Source organism: Porites lutea, chromosome 8 (genome assembly GCF_958299795.1).
Source record: "Porites lutea chromosome 8, jaPorLute2.1, whole genome shotgun sequence".
NCBI lineage: Eukaryota > Metazoa > Cnidaria > Anthozoa > Scleractinia > Poritidae > Porites > Porites lutea.
The window spans coordinates 7,292,046-7,310,914 of NC_133208.1; the positions used below are offsets into that span (position 1 = coordinate 7,292,046).

The 18,869-nt window shown below is 38.3% G+C and overlaps 2 protein-coding genes across 2 annotated transcripts in view; both read left to right on the top strand.

The window, feature by feature from the left end:
- The first annotated feature begins 200 nt into the window (after window positions 1–200).
- LOC140946907 (mitochondrial inner membrane protein Mpv17-like) lies at window positions 201–7,229 on the top strand. The gene is made up of 2 exons (XM_073396010.1): window positions 201–344; window positions 6,631–7,229. The coding sequence occupies exons 1-2, from the start codon at window positions 263–265 to the stop codon at window positions 7,134–7,136; spliced, it is 588 nt and encodes a 195-aa protein (XP_073252111.1). The 5' UTR covers window positions 201–262; the 3' UTR covers window positions 7,137–7,229.
- Window positions 7,230–17,950: 10,721 nt separating this feature from the next.
- LOC140945157 (uncharacterized) overlaps window positions 17,951–18,869 on the top strand; it is a 2,466-nt gene continuing 1,547 nt past the window's right edge. Inside the window, exon 1 of the mRNA XM_073394218.1 lies at window positions 17,951–18,869. This exon is cut by the window's right edge and continues 9 nt beyond it. Within this exon, the coding sequence (XP_073250319.1) occupies window positions 17,951–18,869 (919 nt within the window).

Sequence of the window (18,869 nt, forward strand, 5' to 3'; positions counted from 1 at the left end):
CGCAGTCCTTAGTTTTTTATTGAATTGACCATGAATTTACCCTCACTTTTCCGTAGTTTCGATATTGAACGCAGTGACGGCGGCTCCTCACTAACGTTCCATATTTCCGTGACTGGCCAGTGACTATCTCCACTACGTGTCAATCCTTACCCTCCCCGTGATTGTTTGCGCCTTAACAATCGGATAAAGTGAAGAAAAATGGCGGCAGTGATCTCCAGCGGATGGTAGCGCGCACACAAAAAAAGATATAAAGCAAGCCGTAATGAGTATTCTAAGAAGAGCTTGGGCGAAATATCAACAGCTGCTTATAACACATCCTTGGAAAACACAGACTATAGGAACAGGTATTGTAATTAATGAAATTCCGTTTTTAGATCGATTTGAGGAGACATCACCTCACTCAAATCATTTGAGTAAGGTGATGTCTTCTAAAAATCCAAAGCTAAATTGCTGTGAAATAAGCTTAAATCTTTTTACCGATCGCGTTGTAGGGGCTTAGAATTGTTCTGAAAGACAAATGAGCTTCGGATTTGCGGATTTGTCATTATTAACCTTGAAATGTCCTCTAAATTGGCAGGGTATGAGGACGTTTGGAGACACAGTTGGGACAGTTTGTGTATTGTTAGATTTCCATACACTCAAAATGGAAAACATAGCAAAATGTGACCCTCCACAGGATTTTAATTCTAAAGGTGAAAGCACGCGCACGACACGCTTTCACTTCAAAACAAAAGAATTTATTTTAACACGCTTTACCACGCTTGCAATCTTGCCTCATTAGCAATTTCTTTTGTTTCACAGGACACGCTTGAGACAATTAAGCGTGAGCAAGTCGAACAAAAGCTCCATGCGAAAAAGCACAACATGCTTTCAGTGTGCTCAAAAGCACGCAAGGCGTGTTATCTATAAGCTAAATAAATTTCCTCTACAAAAAGGAACCGTAAATGATTATGAACGGCATCCTTTTTTGGTAACTATTGAGAAAGAAAAAGTTCTACCTCAGCGATCGAAGCGACAGTATCTGATTGAAAAACGTTGTGGCTTGAAAAGTATAAACAGTGAACGGTGGGACCAGGATCGCCAAGTTGTATTTATTTTTTAGCGATTGCAAGGATCGTAGTGATCAAATGAAAACCAGCCTGCTTTTCTAGGTGTACCAAAATTCCAAAACGGTCTCAATGTTGCTTAATTGATCCGGCCGGCAATAACACAAAAAGCGAAACCGGTATTTAAATTCAAGTTAAATTCAAAATTGAAGTGTGTTAAGTAGTCTGTTACATGGCCGTTTTTTGGAACGGTCATCTAGAAATGTTAGCCTTCCTCAACCTATAGAAAATTCTAGACAGTTTTTGTTTCTCCGATCTAATTACCTTCGCTCGTCTCAGCATGGCTTAGAGAAATATATTAAACTAATTTATTCAACTTCATTTCTCTGTGCATTACTGCTAATAAATATTCCGGTGGCATAACTATAATTTTCAGCCGACATAACTTCAGTGCCTTGCATGCGATAGCAGGCCTCTTTCCCATTCCGGTCAACAGCCGACAGCCGGAGGAATTGGTTTACACTGACCTCGCGTTAGAAAAGGCCTAAATCAAACGAAACTCTGGGCATGAAACCATACTATGGCGCGCTGTTTGTTTCAAAATTATATTTGTTAGACAATGTTGTATGATATCATCGTCTTCTTGTAATTTATCTCTCATCCCTAATTTGGCATCATTTGTTGTTGCTTTTTCATACTTCTCCTCTTGATATTTGGTGCTCCAGAGAGAGAGAGACTCGGTTTAACATTATCTCTGTCGTTTGTACGCACTACTCTATCAGTTCTATCCAGTTACCCTGTCAGTTGCACACACTACCCTATCATTTGTAAACATTTTCTCTGTTAACACATGCACTGAGGGGTGTCCATATTAACTGGGCTGAATTTAGAGAAAATGTAACTTAAGAGTAACTTAAGGACTGTCTTTCCCCAGGGACAAAGCAAACTGTGTGTAATAATGAGGTGTCTTTAGTAAGCAGGTGTCCAAATATTAAAAAACGGGGTTTGACTGTATACACAGGACTGTCAACTCTCCTGCATAATCGGGCAGACGCCAGATTTTGAACCATAGTTCACCCAGTCTCCAGGTTAGAATCTGAAATCTCATGGATAATTCCCATGGTTTGCCATTTCTTGTAGAATCGACTTTCTGACAGTGGAATTTTTTCAAATACTAATGCTTTGTTTGAGCCTTTTTACTGTTAACATCAAACATTTCCTCACAAACTCCGGTATGCCTTCGTAATATAAGCAATAATGTGGTTGGTGGGAAGTAAGCCAATTAGGTCAAATGTTACAATTCCAACAAAATCTTTTTTGTGCAGTTTTTTTCACAAATGATGTCATGTGCCATGGCCATTATGACATCATTTATCATCCCTTATCTCATCAAGTCTCAATATTTGAAGATGTGGGGGGTTGACAGCTCTGGTATACACCTGGTCCCAGTTGTTCAAAAGATGGATAGCGCTATCCACAGGATAAATCATTATCCAGTGGATAAGTATTAGGAAAATGAATTGCGCTATTCAGTGGATAGAGATTTATCCAATGGATAGCATTATCCACCTTTTGAACAACTGGTGCCTGATTGAAAAAACATTGTCGCTTGAAAAGTATAAACTGCATGAACAATGGGACCTAATGGGTTTTTGGGTAGAACTTTATTAGCATTGCAAGTTCTTTTCAGAAATGTTTACTTTATTGAAGCTTTTGGTAACGATGCATCCAAAAAATATCAAACGGTTTCCAGATCTCATGGCAAAAAGCTCACAGCTTCACCTGTCCTGGACACATAAGAGATGTCTACAGTTAAAGACCATAGGCATATCACAAACACACACTTGAAAATCATAAGATAGGTCATAAAAAGCTTTCTTTGAAGACTAAAAAAACAACAACAACAACGGCATGCCTGCAGAAAGTACTTTAGGTATTTGCATCCGCACGAGTATCTTGTGACAATGTAAACTTTTGTCAAAAGAACTTTGAATTTGCTTTGCTAATGAACATACATGTATACCCATAAATACTTGAGGCCTCATCATTCATGGTTTATACTTTTGAGCGACGACAACAACAACAACATTATCTGGAGGATAATGCTCTTGGTCCACAGACTGTCTTCATGCAAATTTCACAGTTGCGCTAGATACCTAGACATGTATATTTACAGTGCATGCAGCTCAAAACAACTGTTCAAAAAATGTGTGTGTGCAATTTGTACCTCTGCATCTGAGTGTGCGTGTGTCTCTGACACATCTGATTAGTATACATGTATGGGCCAGCTTTATACCTCTTTCACAATGGTGTCCTATTAATATATATATTTTTTTATATGTGTGATAAATTCAGGCTTTCTGACCTCGTTTGAAAGTAAGAATTATTTTGTATTTTACACATATTAACGGTAACATGTTAATGTTAACATGTTATTTTGTGAAAGGTTTGAACCCAGGAGTCATTTCATAAGTAGGCTGAGTATGATTGCCCGGGTGAACGTACTTCCTGAATGTTGACAGTGACTGACGTTTCGACAACCTGTGCAGTATTCATCTTCTGAGTGACTCTGAAGATGAATACTACAGATTGTTGAAACACCAGTGACTGTCAATAACAACAGTCCTATTCAGGACTGGAACATTCACCTGGACATTCATCCATAAACTTTTGTTTTTATTTTGTTGTTAGTTTTTGTGGACTTTTATTGTAAGTCATTGGATCTTAAACAGTGGGCATTAACTGAGGAACTGTATACAAGTAAACATACATTATCTTCCTACAGTGTAACTCAAACATTTGAGCAAGCATCCACATCATTGGCACTAAATGAGTCTTTGGCTAAATGTTTTCTATCCATTATTAGTTTGAGCATCTTGAGGAAGGATGAACATGTACATATACCAGCATGCAAAGAAAGACGTGTCTGATAGCCTGGGGCTAGTGGATTTTGCAATCGGGCTAGTGAATTGTGTTCTTAACTTGCCAGCAGGGCAAGTGAAGTTTTTTAGGAAATTCAAATTACAGAACAACTGTAATCAATGCTGCTCATTACATTTTTTGAGGGGCTACTTAAAAGTCTCTTGGGCTAGTACATACTAGCAACAACTTGCATGCCTGAATGGCAAGTTTGCACCCTGATATACAGAAAGTAAACCGATTGCTCCACCTAGACCGATTTATACAAGAAATGTTGATGACATAAATTTATAAAGCACAAGTGTCAGTCATTTGGCTACAGTGAAGTTAGCTAAGAACTGTGGCTATGCCATTTCAACTTATACACGTAACCGTTCACAGAAAATATTTCCCAAAGACTGGATAGAGCCAGCGATGTTTGTTACGATGTTTGTAAACTTTCCATCATGGATACCCAACATTTTGCATCTTTGACAAAACGTGAAAATTTTATATTTATTTAAACAATAATTGCTGACACAATCTAACTTGACTGTGCATGTAAATTATTTTATTTACACTGGCAAGTTACTTCATGTCAGAGTCAACATAGAATGTTTTTTTGAATATTACGAAGGATGTGTCATTTTAGAATAAAGACTCTCTCTGCTAGTGTGGTTTTGTATCTGTCAGGCCAAATCACATGAAATATATCACCATATTTTTTACATTTTCTGCTCCTAGTAAAATCAAGATTGACTTGTATAATATTGATATAAATAGCTAGGATAAAAGTGCAGGCTGGCAACTCCAAAAATGAAGTTTCTTTGCAACTTACTGTTTTGGGATTTTTATTTATTTTGATTGCTTGACTGACAAACAATAGAAAAAAGTGTTAACAATTTCATGCTTATCTACATTTTTTTGTAAATATGAACACTTTTATAGTAATTAACTAATTATTTCATTCTTAGGTTTTACAGTATCCTTCTTATAATTTACTGTGGTTTAATCATACTCTACAAGTATCTTTCTCTTTTGTTGTTTATTGTACTTGCTCGTAATCAAAAATAGTAAGATTTTTTCTACAAATAATTTGAGAGCAATGTTCTACGAAAGACTTTCATTATAGTACCTTATGTTCTTAGTGAACATAAAGGGGCTATACCACACTATTTTCTAACTTCCAAAAATAATGGTCCAGTTTTGTTATGCACAGCTATTAATATAAATTAGGCATTGAAACCATATCCTATCGACCTTTGTCACACAATGGCCATTTTGTCCCAGGAGATTTAAAAAGCTTTGTTTTTGCACAATTAGCCTAGCTGGCAGTGAGAACGAGGCTAGCTGTGCAAATACAAAGCTTTTTTAATCTCTTGGAACAAAGTGGCTGCTTGGTGACAAGGGTCTATTGTCTGTAGCTACGAATGACAAGGATGGATGTTGATTAAAACTTGAAAAAGTTGTACCACCCTTTTCAAGTTTCAAAGCAGGCTTTGTGCCTGCAAAAATTACAATCATAAAAATTGTTACGGTTTGTGCTCCATGGTGAAAATTTTGTTTGGTTATCTTCTTTAAAACAGGTACAAGTATTTGTTTTATGGGTTAAGGGACTAAGTTCTGATGTATATGTAAGCTATCCATGAACATGCTATGGTACAACTAGGCATCATAATATTATTTCAAAAAGAAGGTAGTGTCCAATAGCTCTGGACTAGTGGATTTTGCTATTGCGCTAGTGGATTTCATTCTTAACTTGCCCACTGTACAGGACAGTGACGTTTTTTTGAGGGATTAAAATTACAGTCTAAGAACTGTGTAATCATTGCAGTTACCTGTCATCAAAAAGTATTTGGGGCTAGCTGAAATGACCTTTGGGCTAATGCCCAAACGGAAAGCTGTATAACTGACTTTCTTTGCACCCTGTTGATGTTAATTCCCATTAGGCTTCACAGTCCCCTATTATTCCATAAATACTGTAACTTGCATTCATGAAGGGTGCGAATGTACCGAGGGGGGAGGGAGTGAGATCTGAGTTCACAGAAGTTAAATGGGAAGGATTTCATTCACACCTCCTGGATGTGAGCTACAATGATGTGAGGACAGTATTCCTCCCAAGTCAGTGATCCTATACTGCCCCCCCCCCCCTCCCAACCCCCAGTCCCAGGGTAGAATTGATACTCATCCCTAGGTTAAAGTCAGACCATGGGTAAATTAAAGATAAAAGAATGGAGGAAAAAGAGTGATTATCTAATGTGTTTATGTTAAGTATAAAAGTACAGAGGAGGTGGCAAATTGACTGGGTGTATTAAGCTGTTGCTGCCAATCTCACTTGCTGCCTCATTTATATACCCTGTGTGCCTCTATAAGGCCTTAAAACCATCCATTTCACTACTCTATTTTAGACAAGAGATTCTCCAACCCATATTTAGGCTATTGAATCCCCCTTCACACACACATGTACATGTACACTGATTGAAATCTCCCACATTTTACAGCCTGTTCAGGGCAGCACCCTGTTTGAGAGGCTAATGGCAAAATTGTGTACTCAGTTTGAAGACTCTCAACCCCCCAAACCCATACCATGTTCAGTGCTGTTACCAATTAAGGCCAAATACGGGATTGCTTTCCCCTGGGCTGCAAAGACAGTATAACTCTTCATTACTTCTTGTTTTTGCCTTAGGTGTCCTTGTCGCCGCTGGACATGTCATCACCCAGCAATTTGCTGAGCGAAGAGGCACAAATCATGACGTCAGAAGAACAGCTCGTATGGGCGTGGTTGGACTAGTTATTGGCCCTGTGCTAAGATCATGGTATCTTACACTGGAAAGGATTGTCCCTGGGACTGCCAAAACTGCTGGCTTTAAAAAGATGCTGTTGGATCAGAGTCTCTTTGCTCCTGTTATGATATGCTTCTTTTTCAGTGTGTCAGAGACACTTGCTGGAAAACGACCACATGAAATTAAAGAGATGCTCCAGGAACGCTATGTACAGACACTGATCACAAATTATAAGATCTGGCCCCTTGCACAGACTCTGAATTTTACGTTTGTTCCTATTCAGCACCGTGTTGGCTTTGTCCAAATTGTAGCAATATTTTGGAATGCATACCTGTCATGGATGGCTAACAAGCCATCACCTGATGCTGCAGCCTTAACTGTTAAAGATTCTTTGGAGCTGGTTCAGTGATGTGACTCACAGCACCCTCTGTTTGGTTACTTTATTCACGTGAGGTTAACCATCTTTTTATAACTACATTTATGATGTTAATATTTCAAATACAATTACACTGTAAAAAGTACTAATAATTATTGTTGTGATTACAATATTTATATAAATTGAAGTTATTTACAATTCAATGGCACAAATTATAAAAAAAAAAAGTTATGTTTAAAATACTGGAAGCACATTGTAATCTGACATTGAATGAGGTTGAGGATAAAAATTCGTACCTACAGACAATCCTTCAACTAATTCAGTTCTATTAAAAAGAAGACATAGTGTAGATAACATTCACTTTTTTGGTCCTAATTTTTTTATCGAGCAGGTGCGTAGCAAATTAAAATAGATTGATAAAAGTGTCACTAATTGTGTTCATAACTTTGGAGAACTTAGTAAAGTATATTGAGGTTGGTAGCCTGGGACCATGCAGGCTCTGTAATGGGGGAAAAAGGCAGAAAAAAGGGGTGAAATAGGAAAAGTAGCAGTGAGCGAAGCAAGCTTAGTGGTGGGGAGGACTACCGCTCGCTTCATTCGCCGATTTTTATTTATTTATTTTTTTTGCCAAAACCGTAGCCTGAATTTCATCCGATTACTTCGAGTCGTTATTACTCCCTCAGTAACGTCTGAATCGACCGGCCGTTAATGCCGTCCAGTGACGTCACTACTCCTTGACCTTTGCTTTAATTCATGCAAAAAGTAAAACACGATTTTCAAGTGGCAACCAGAGAAATATCGTTTGGAAATGTCTGCATGACACAGAATTGCTTTATTTTTTTCGATCGTAATTCATGTTTAACGTTCAAACTACCAACTGCATGCAGTACAACTCTGAACCGGTTGTACTGAATTCTATAATCAAACTCGGTCGCAATCACGCAATGAAATAAACACAAACACGAAACACTTAGTCAAAAACACAATGATTTACTTTATAATTGAAAAGAAGCTATCTGGTCCTTAGCGAAGAAAAAAAACAAGGAAACAAGAAAGAAAAGCTAACAGAATCATTGCACTTGACGGTGAAAATAGCAAGAAGATTATAACATTGATCTCAGAAAACTTCGCGTAAACAAAATCACCGGCCGCCGAAACCACAAAGCGGCTCTAAATGAAAAACCTACCGACTCTCCTCAATGATTCTTCATTCGCAGTTCAATTTAGCATTTCAGTTTCGTAGGCAAGGGCAATTTTGCTGTTTAAGATAAAGATTAAGCTTATCGAAATGTTTGAACTACACGAAAGAATGCCAGGGATGCGATCCGCTGAAAATCAAGCGACAATCCCGCTAAAATTTTTCATAATTATACATAATTATGCGAATGTTTAGACAATCAACCAATCAAAATCACTACCCGGTTTTCGGGTAGTGAGTGACGTCACTGGACGGCATTAACGGCCCGTCGATTCAGACGTTGTTGAGAGGAGAAAACGACTCGAAGCAATCGGATGAATTTCAGGCTACCAAAACCGATTTTTCTCTCCTTTTCCCCCAATGCGAAGCCTGGGCCCTGACTAATTATAGAGGTTGGTTGTGTCTTCGAGGCTCCACTGCATTTGGTGTTAGCACGGGGAATGGTGTTTACACAATGGTACCTGACCGACTTTCTTTTACCATTCCTTATTAATTGTCTTCAGGCATATTTGAGTTGTTGGGGTGGGGAGGGTGTGTGTAATGGGCTGGGTTGGAATGATGCTATGCTATTATGTAAGACTGGAGCAGCAAGCCTTTAGTAATTATTCTATTGCATGAGCAGTATTTCTGAGAAACTAAGCAAATCAATTTTTTAAATAATACATGGTTTAAATTTTACAAAGTTGTTTTTATTATCAGTTGATTATCAAACACTGAACATTTTAGTTCGAGAACTCTACGGGCAAGAAATAATAAATTATTATAAGGCTGTTTTCAAAACATTGCTGGAATATTATTGTGTCACAAGGAATAAACCAATCAGGTGCAGTGTGGGAAAAATAAAGTACAATCAACAACGGTGATTAGTTTGTGGTTTTGTGACCAGTTCACAGGAATTGTACACGTGTTGCTGAACATTTTTAGGTGCAGTTCATGGTGTTCTAAATTGAACTGTAAAGATATTTGCTGTTGCGCAACAAATTGGTCTGTGACAATAATTTCAAGGGTCTTACTTGTCGGGGGGGGGGGGGGGTCACTTAACCCCTTTAAACCCCAATATTAACAAACAAATTGTCCAGACTGTCCTAGTTTATACATTTTCTGAAAGGATTATTTGAGAATAATTTGTTTCATGATCAAAGCATTACTCGATTGTGATCTTTTTAACAATTCTCATAACCTTTTCATTTTATGCTGTTGTTATGATGTTAGGAGAAAATCGTGGTTGGTCACTCAAAGTGGAGGCAGGAATGGCTTTATGATCAGAGAGGTTACACTAGCCTATGTAAATAGGGATACCACAACAGTGGTAAGCCAAATAAAGTGGTCCCAGAGTTTAAAAAAAGGTGTAAAAATGATATATAGATTTAGCCAGGGCCAAAAGCGAAGCTCTCGATAATATTTATAGTTTGTTCAAAAAAACATAAAATCGTGTAATGCTAAGCGGCGAGGGCAACGCCGGAGAATGGTCAAAAACAACAATAGGTCTAGTTAGCAAAAAAAGCAACTTTGCACGTGCAGCACACTTTTTTTTTTGTACATTTCTTTGCCCTTATTTTTCACGACTACAACGTGAAACTTCAAGAAACTTCTTAGTCACACGTTTTATGGAGGAAATGTTGTAGGTGTTCTCGTTCACTTTTTTTTCACTGCCGCTTATTTTCACCTTTCATTGGTGGCCGCTAGCATTTCCCATTTTGTCACCGCCACTACAAAATTTTCATGTTATTCTTCCAACAAAAAAATGTCTCCTTTGTTTTTTATCTCTCACTCTAGACCTCTGTCGCCCTTTTTCTCGTTGAGCTTCGCTGGCCCGACGCCTACTTTCTCTTTTTCTCTGTCTTTCTCCTGTTCTATATTCCAAATTTGTGGACATGACAATTAGTCTGAACTAAATACTTTAGACAAAACGGATACAGAAACAATTTCCGCTTTCCGTTTTCGTCTTTATTGACTCTGTAGTTGTCTCTGCTTTACAAGACGCCGGTGGCTATGCGATTTCCTGCCAAAATAACCTCGAGTTGCATTTGGGTTGCTGTACCTGTTGATTGAGTGGTGCGGACGGACGGTCCCTCGGGCGGGCGGTCGGGCGGTGTACGGTCACGTGATTACCAAATTTTCTCGGATGGGTAGATTGCTTCACTTTCTTACCCATGGTGCTCCGCTGGCGCGGATGGACAGACACATTACGTGAAACGTTATGTGACGGTCACATGGTTTTCCAATATCCGGGATTGAGTGTCATTGGATGTCTTCGCATTTTTAAACTCCGGTTGTGTTACAAGATGTGCACTTACTTGACCTCATATCTTGCTAAATGAAATTTGTTTTTTTGTTTTTTTTTGTTTTTTGCCTGGCTGTGCCGAACAACTTTCAATCCCAGACAAGTTTTATGCTGCCCCAGGCTCTTTTATAACTACTTAGGAGATAAAAGAAAAACAATCAAACAAACAACATAAAAACGGGCTCATATTTCATGTGTCATCTGTCGCGCTCATGGTATGTAAAAAAGGCAAAAACAGATCGTGATCTTTCTGCAAAACATGAAGGCCAATGACTTGATCTTCAAAGTAGTGAACGGACGGAAGAGGAAAGGAGACAGCAAACCTTCTGTGACAAGAGTGACAATCAGTAATGTTTGAAAAAAATTCCGCCAAACTTCAATTCAGAAGATCTTTCCGTAAAAGGAGGGGGGGGCGTAAGGGGGGTACGAATACCGCAATACCGCACTTGGTAGAGGGAGAAAACCGCAGTACCGCATCAAATTTACCCAAATACCGAAACCGCAGTTGCAAATGGGAAGAAGCTGCCGTTCTCAAGACTAAAATCCGTCTTTTGAATACTGTTTCCAGATTAAGGTGCGTCGATGTTAAGCATAGGATAAAAATACATGTACGACCATCGCTCTTTGGCTTTGTTTATCAAACGTTTTCAGTGAAACTTATATACGATAAGGTCCGATAACTGTCAGTCCATTTTTTCAATCAGGAAAATGTCGATAATCGATGCACTGTTGAGGTAGGTTAGGAGTAAGTAGAATAAGATTATGATACTTACCAAATGGTTTCCCTGAATTTCCCCAGCCTCTTCTCCCCTCGATTTACCAAACAAAGGAACTTTTTTTTTCTGTTTCTCGCCCCCTTTTCCTTCTTCGTAGAAAATTGCTACGCAATTCATAGAGACCTCACTATTTGCTGGATTATCTGACTAGTCACTCTGTTCACCATCTGGTTCACTCTCCATTGTTTCGCGACTGGCACGAAAGAGACGGTAAGGTCGGTAAGAACGTTAGCCAAGACACATTTTAGAAACTTTTTCCCACGAAAATAACATCTCCACCATGTCTATGAGCGCATTGTCTGGACTCTCTTTGCGCAATCATGACGGTCCCCGACTGTGCAACTAGGGAGGCACGCAGGCTAGGGGACCTAGGGAGACCTTTTAGGACTCCTTTTAGGATTTGTCAGGAACCCATAGTTAAGCAATAGAAAACATTTTTCCTGTGTTTGCATAGCCTGATATAAACACGAGAGGGGTTGGGAGAATTCGAGACAGACAAACCCGAGACGAAGTCGAGGGTTTGTATAACTGTCGAGAATTCTCCCAACCCCTCGAGTGTTTATATCAGGCTATGCAGACACAGGAAAGAAGTTTTCTATTGCTTTTATAAAATAACTTTCCTAACTAAAAAAACCCAAAGCTCTTTGTTACAGCACTGATTAAAAGAGAAATTCTTACCAGTCGCAAAGTCTTGTACACGACGTCTTGCACGCGTAATCAGTTCTTGTTTTGCAAAAAGATGCTATTCAAAATACGGATTTTTCTCGCTTAAACTGTCAGCTTAAGCGAAAAAAAAAATTGACACACCTTCTTTGTAATGATTTTCCAAGTTTCCGCCGACGGAGGAATTGATAAATAAAGTAAACTTTTCGTGTTTTGAACTCGAAAACTTTTTCAAATTCGTGCTTGCGTGATTAGCGCGAAAAGAGAAACATCTTGACGCCACAACCATGTTTACATACTCTCATGCAACTCCTCTCTGCCAATCAGAGCGCGCGTACTATCTTAGTTATTTTATGAATTTGTATAGTTGTCATGCTTTAAAGAAACGAAGCAGATCACCGCGTGACAACAATTTTTTCACCGATTACCGCGTCATAAAATTAAAAATTACCGCATACTTGGACTCTGAAAACCGCAACACAGTACTTTGAAAAAAAATTGCCCCAAAATCGCACCAAAAATAACCCATTCCCGCAAAGCGCCGTGCGTGGAGCTCCGCTAAGAACACAACGTTAAGTGCAGATCACGAGAAAACGCGCAAGTAATAGCCCTGCTACGTTTGTCATAAACAAACGTTTTGCCGCCCTCTTCTTTCTGCACTCCTTTTCTATTTTTCACCCGACCATTATTTTTCGACGTCGCTTTTCATTCTCGTTCGGCTCCTTGTTCCACTGCAGGCGCAGGGTGTTCCAAGTGTTCGAAAGTGCTGCGTCACGACAATTCGTCATGAAACGTTCCTATGGTAACTGTAAGTTTTAAAAGTTTTAGTTCGCATTTGTTCTTGTGCTACTGTTTGTACCACATCGCCTTTTTTAATGAAAATATTGGCTCAATTGTAACATGGTCGTGCTTCAAAAATCAGATAACCAACTTTACGCAGACATTGTTCGATGTTTAAAACAAAATTTTCGATCTGAGTTTCAACCGCCTTTCGTCGCGCTGCATGGCGAACGAAAAGTGCGAATTCGAACGAGCTGTCATTACAAATCGCAATTATCGGAAGACCATTGGCGAGAAAAGTACAATCGCAATGTAAAACAGAGTATTCGAGGATTTTATACGCCGGCTCATGTTCCGTATGCTTCAGTTGGAGATGTTTGTTTGGATGTAAAATTAAAGAGCTCGTAGTGAAAACAGTTGGCGGTGAACAGAGCCCGGAGAAGGTAGGTTAAAAGCTTCAAAACACGATTGTTTTTCTAATATATATTGACATTTATTCTCATTCTAAAAACTGAAAAGACATTCTCATTTAAACAAATTCACCACTTTATTCTCCAGAATCAGCTTGGGTACATATAAGCATTTAGTATACCACAACAATACGCCACGAGAAATGCAGCAGTGTCCCTGATTTGAAAACCAAATCTAACTTTGTTATCAGAACCATGGATATCCATGTCAGAACATGCGCATGCACTGCATGACATCCCTGTTCGTCATGTCTTAACATAAGCATCTCGTACAGCTTTTTTTTATAGAGGAATTAAAAAATTCCTTCTTTTGAAAAACTTTCCTGTAACCCTGAATAGTTATCCTGATTTATCTCACCCGGTAAAATTCACCTTGACAACGCATTGAAGTTGGCTACTTGTTTCAGCTCATCATACCATTATTTGTAAAGATTACGATATTATCAAAAGATATTATTATTCATCATTCTTATGATTTGATGGTATCATTTTGCATGGTTCAAATGATAATGAAGCATGGCTAGCCCTTCATTCAATCTAAACAATAAGAATGCACCACAACTTGCAAAAAAAAAAAAGATAAACTTATTTGTTATTGTTATTGTTTCAGTGTAAAAATTCTACTCTTGCTGCTGATCTTTGTGAACAAGAAGAAAAGAAGGACGAAGATTGTGTGGAAACAAGTCAGAAGGTAGGGCGAGAAACCCACATTCTGTTATAAGTGATGGAAAATTATTGTTTTCACATCGCAACAGGACGGGCAGGAAGAAGAGGACGGCAAAACGCTTGGGTGTGACAGGTGACAGGGCTGTTACTTGTCTATTTTGATCTGACGTGATCTTCACTTGACATTAATTTTTTTCCAGTCTTTTACAAAAAAAGATCTGTTTAAAAGAAGGTGAAGTTTGGCGGAAGGTTTTTTCAAACAAAATTATTGTCACGCTTGTCACACATTAAGGTTCGCCGTCTTCTTCCCTCTTCCGTCTTGTTGCCTATGTCAGTTCACTCAGCGTACTCCTTCGGTAAGGTGAAAGTGTAATTCTTCTACGGTTTAAATGACCCTTTTTGCTTTTTTTTTTTTTTTTTGTAGTAAACTCAATAATAGATGATAAATGATGATGATATTATCTACTTCGAAAATGTAGAAGGCCATTTAGGAATACGACTGGAGGTTTTATTCATTTTAATAATATTTATGTTATTGTTGTTGTTCAGTTATTGTTTTTCCATATCAGAAACGGATGATTTTTTGTCATGACTTTTTTGAAACGCTGAACTGTGTGCAAGAAATATTTTGTTACCGAAAATGATCGCATCTGAGCCGCAAGGAATGTAGCTAGTTATCGACACCGAATTGTTCTGGTTTGTATAGCTTAATTTGAAATGCCTACATGTGAAAATTACAAACCTATTGCGGGTAGTAGTATAAACAAATAATAGCATGATTTGTAGTGATATTTGGCATTACAACCATGAGTGATATTTCAAAACTGTTATACGTAATTTCACGAACCGTTAGGCGAGTGAAATTTGAGACAATTTTGAAATATCACGAGTGATATTTATGCCAAATATCACTTACAAATCAAGCTATTATTTGTTTATACTACTACCCGCAATAGGTTTGTAATTTTCACATGTAGGCATTTCAAATTAAGCTGAAATACCACTGCTCTAAGCCAATCAAATTGCAGTTACTTTTCATGTAGTTAGTATAACTGTCATAAAATGTAATCGTCAGTATTGTAGTTATAGAACTTAATAGTCACAGATTTAAACATTACTGTAAATTATGTACACTTTTAAAAGTTAAATACACATCTCATCTCTTAATGAAATTGTCGTTAACAGCTGCATTAGGCTTATGCTGGCCAAATAGAGCGGAATATTGTTTAGCGTAAAAGTGGAACTGGATCAAGGTTAGGGGGTTTGATGATGTCCTCAAGAGGCGACGTGTACAGCATATAAAGCATCGGGCCGAGGACAGACCCCTGTGGAACTCCAAAGCGTAGATAATGATAATCATAACAGGGCATCTGAGATCTTAAGCCAAGACGTTTTTGTGCAATGCACTAACATTGTTCTTCAGAGGTTTTGCCTAAATATTCGGGCAAAGTATCTTTATTACCATGTTGTAAGAGAACATAGAGGGGTATTAAACTGCTGTGTTTTAGTTGCGATTGAAAGTCAGTTTTGGGTTCTGATCATGATTACTGCGCTTTTCAAAAACACCCGAACACTGAAGTTTAACAGCTGTCTTAAAAGTTCTGTATACTCTTGGAAGCCTAGTACTGATTATGAACATAGAGATTAGACAACAGGTTAAAAATTACAAAACCGTCTCGCCCAAAAGTGGCAGCGGTCGCTTACTAGAGGTGCTCCTTTTCAATTACAGGGCTTTGACTGGGAAAAGTTTTGATGTTTTTGGATAGATGGTCGCTTACGGAAGGTGATCGCTTATGAGAGGTGGTCGCACATGGGCGGGTTCAAACGTATTTTACGTTTTATCCTTTAAAAATGTTTACAATTTGTCCTTCAAACGTTTTGTTCTTTGTTTTAGTACGTTGAAGCGATGAAAGAATCTAGTCAAAAGCAGGCCGGTGAGTGTGCTATATCGCCAGATAAACTAAAGACGATACTGAATAAAATGAGATCATCTGAGCGTTTGCATGCACCTTTACTTGGAGATGAACTAATTCCTGCTTTACCGAGTGAAATCAAGTCTGAACATGAGAAGGAGATCATTGATCAAAGGCTAGTTTATAGATAAATGCATAACATAATGAACTAACCCATTTTTTTTTTTAATAAAAGCAACAATAGCACTGCCATTCTCATCACGTGTGACAACATTAGTCGCGCGATGGTAATAAGCAATTTCTACCAAAAACCGTGCTTTACATGCTTGTCAGGGGCGGATCCACACGGTTTCCACCGTTTTACTGAAATCGGTCAGATTTTTCATAATAGATTTATTTAGTTGCAAGGCTTCATCCGAGGAGAAGGAACTGGCCAAATTATCCTGTCTGAATGACTCAGAAACCCAAGAAAGCAGACTTTGGGAAGTTAAAATCGAAAAAAAATTCCCATTGGGGCATGCTCCCGGACCCCCCAAAAGCTTGCGCCTTCGGCGCTCGTTTGGGAAATCGGTCAGTATTAATCCTAGATCCGCGCCTGCTTCGCGTTTTTGTTCTTGTTCCTTTATAAGGAACCTTATTAAGCAAAGACGTTTTTGAGTAATGCATGTCAACCGGAAGTGAATCCTTTACCCTTTTAAAATGCCTTGATGGTACCAAATTTTTCGTTCTTTAGTGTCTTTTCTCTCAAAGAAACGATTTGCGGAAAAAAAATGGTCAAATACGCGCCCCAAGATTGCAAAAACGCCACATCCGGTTGAAGTGTGTGGCTCAAAAAACATCCTATGTGCTTAAAAACTTCCTATTATAATTATTATTATTATTATTATTATTACTATTATTATTATTATTATTATTATTATTATATCTTTTTATTTCATTATTATTATTACTATTTTTTTTTGTTTTTTAGCAGTTGAAAGAAACTTTTGAATTTTAGAGGTTGACAGTTTTTTTTTTTATTGAAATGAAATGTTTTTTAATTCGAAAAAATTTTTCTTAGTTTTAATTAACTTTTTTTTTAAAGCTAAATTGAGTTCTTTTTAAATCGACAGAAATTGTAAATAGTGTTTTTGAATGAATAGTTTTTTCTCTTTTTTAAGCGAAGTAATTTAATATATTATTATTATTATTTCGGCTTTCCATTGTCGTTGTTGTGGTTGCTCAAGCTCGAAAGTAGCGTTAACCAACGATTTTGTCGAATAAACCAGCTATTTTATGGAAAACGTGTAACAAAAAATAACGTCCACTGGTAGAGGCCAACTGCAGTTATACCCAATGAATGGTTCTTCGCCTACCTTTTCTTGTCGAACTGCCATTCGATTATTAGATCGAAAAGTCAGTTTTTAGGGTATAGTATTCTTGCTAAACGAAAGAGCGTGTAACCACGCATGCGTGACTGATTAAGAAGTTGAAAGGATACCCCAAAGAGATTGATCCTTGTTTGCCTCTGTTATAACCGCTATTTCAATAGGGCATTTGCACGATGGCGTCATTTTACTACTACCACCAGAATCCTCTTCGTTTTTCTTTTCATATTTAAATTTGGCAATCCCAGCGAGGTTTAAATAACAAAAGCCCTAATTTGCACTAGATAACAATTATTCACCGAAGTGGAGGTGGCTAGTCCTGGATATTTACCGAACTGCGAAATCAAACATCTGTAGTTTGGGGTGAATAGCGCATGAGTACCTGATCTGGCGCGAAAACCACGTGAGGGAGAACGCCTTAAGCTAAGCCGGTCTATTTAATCACGTGAATATAATTCGTTCTTCATTCCGGAACGAAACTCATTCCGGAATGAAAGTAATTTCGGTATCCTATTAACATCCCCTTAAGACCGCTGGTCGGCGAAAGCATTCTCTCCTCTGGTCGAAATTCTCTCCGCTCGCCCGCGCACTTGCATATCATTCCCGTTCTAAGAATTCCGAGCAACATGAGACTAATAATAATAATAATAATAATAATAATAATAATAATAATAAATCTGGCGCGGGATAGCCTCTCTCCAGCTATGGGTCAAATAGCATCTTCGCCAATATGAGTAGTAGAAATGTAAGGAATTCATACCGCATCGCTCGTCGCGCGGGTCAACAAGGAGCGCGTCCCTCAGTGAGTGGTCAGGCTGAGGTCGAAAAGTTGTCTACTGATCTACCCTCTCAACCTGCAGTGGCGGCCAACCCATCTGAGAGTCTCTCCCAACAGGGTCCTTCCACACCAGAACGGGCAGGTACCAACACAGATGGAAGAAACACCAGACAGAAATGGACACGAGAGGATTACATTGAAGTCATGTTCTGCTTTTACAAGGCAAAGGCAGACCCCAGTAAAGGAGTAACAAAAGATACATTCAGAATATGGAGGGAAAGAAACCCAAATGAAAGGCCCAATCTAACAGCCAATGCACTAATGAACCAACGTAGATATATTGAAAAACAACACAAACTAACAGCAATTGAACTAGATAACATCAAGCAACAGATTGAAAATGAATTGAATGAACAAAACAACCAAACAGATAGTGTAGCAGATGATGTGTTTGTAGAAGAAGCCAACAATTGTTGTGAGGAATCAAATGAAGATGAGATAGAACCATCACAAAATCCTTCTGAGATCGAAGAACTAGTTAAAGAAATTAAGAGGGCAAGAGCTGAATGGGAAAACATCAGGATGGCAGAGAGGCCCCCTCTACCGAAGATATCAGTGAACAGAAAAGCTGAGCTGTTGATCAAACAAGCAAACCAAGCAATTCAATTGGTAATAGCAAAAGAGACACCCAACCTCAATAACATCAATTTGTTACAATATGTCACTGCGTATGTGATATCTGAAAAGTTGGGTAAAACGCCAAAACTCCCAAAGACAAAGAGCAATAAACGGCAACAACCAAAATGGAGGACAAGAATAGAGAATCAGATTAAAAGAATGAGAGCTGATCTGTCGGTACTAACGGACATGG

Excerpts from the sequence above, each read along its gene's own strand:
- LOC140946907 (XM_073396010.1), top strand. The coding sequence starts at position 263 with ATGAGTATTCTAAGAAGAGCTTGGGCGAAATATCAACAGCTGCTTATA. Across the intron at positions 345-6,630 it reads AACACAGACTATAGGAACAG|GTGTCCTTGTCGCCGCTGGA; the intron begins GTATTGTAATTA and ends TTTTTGCCTTAG.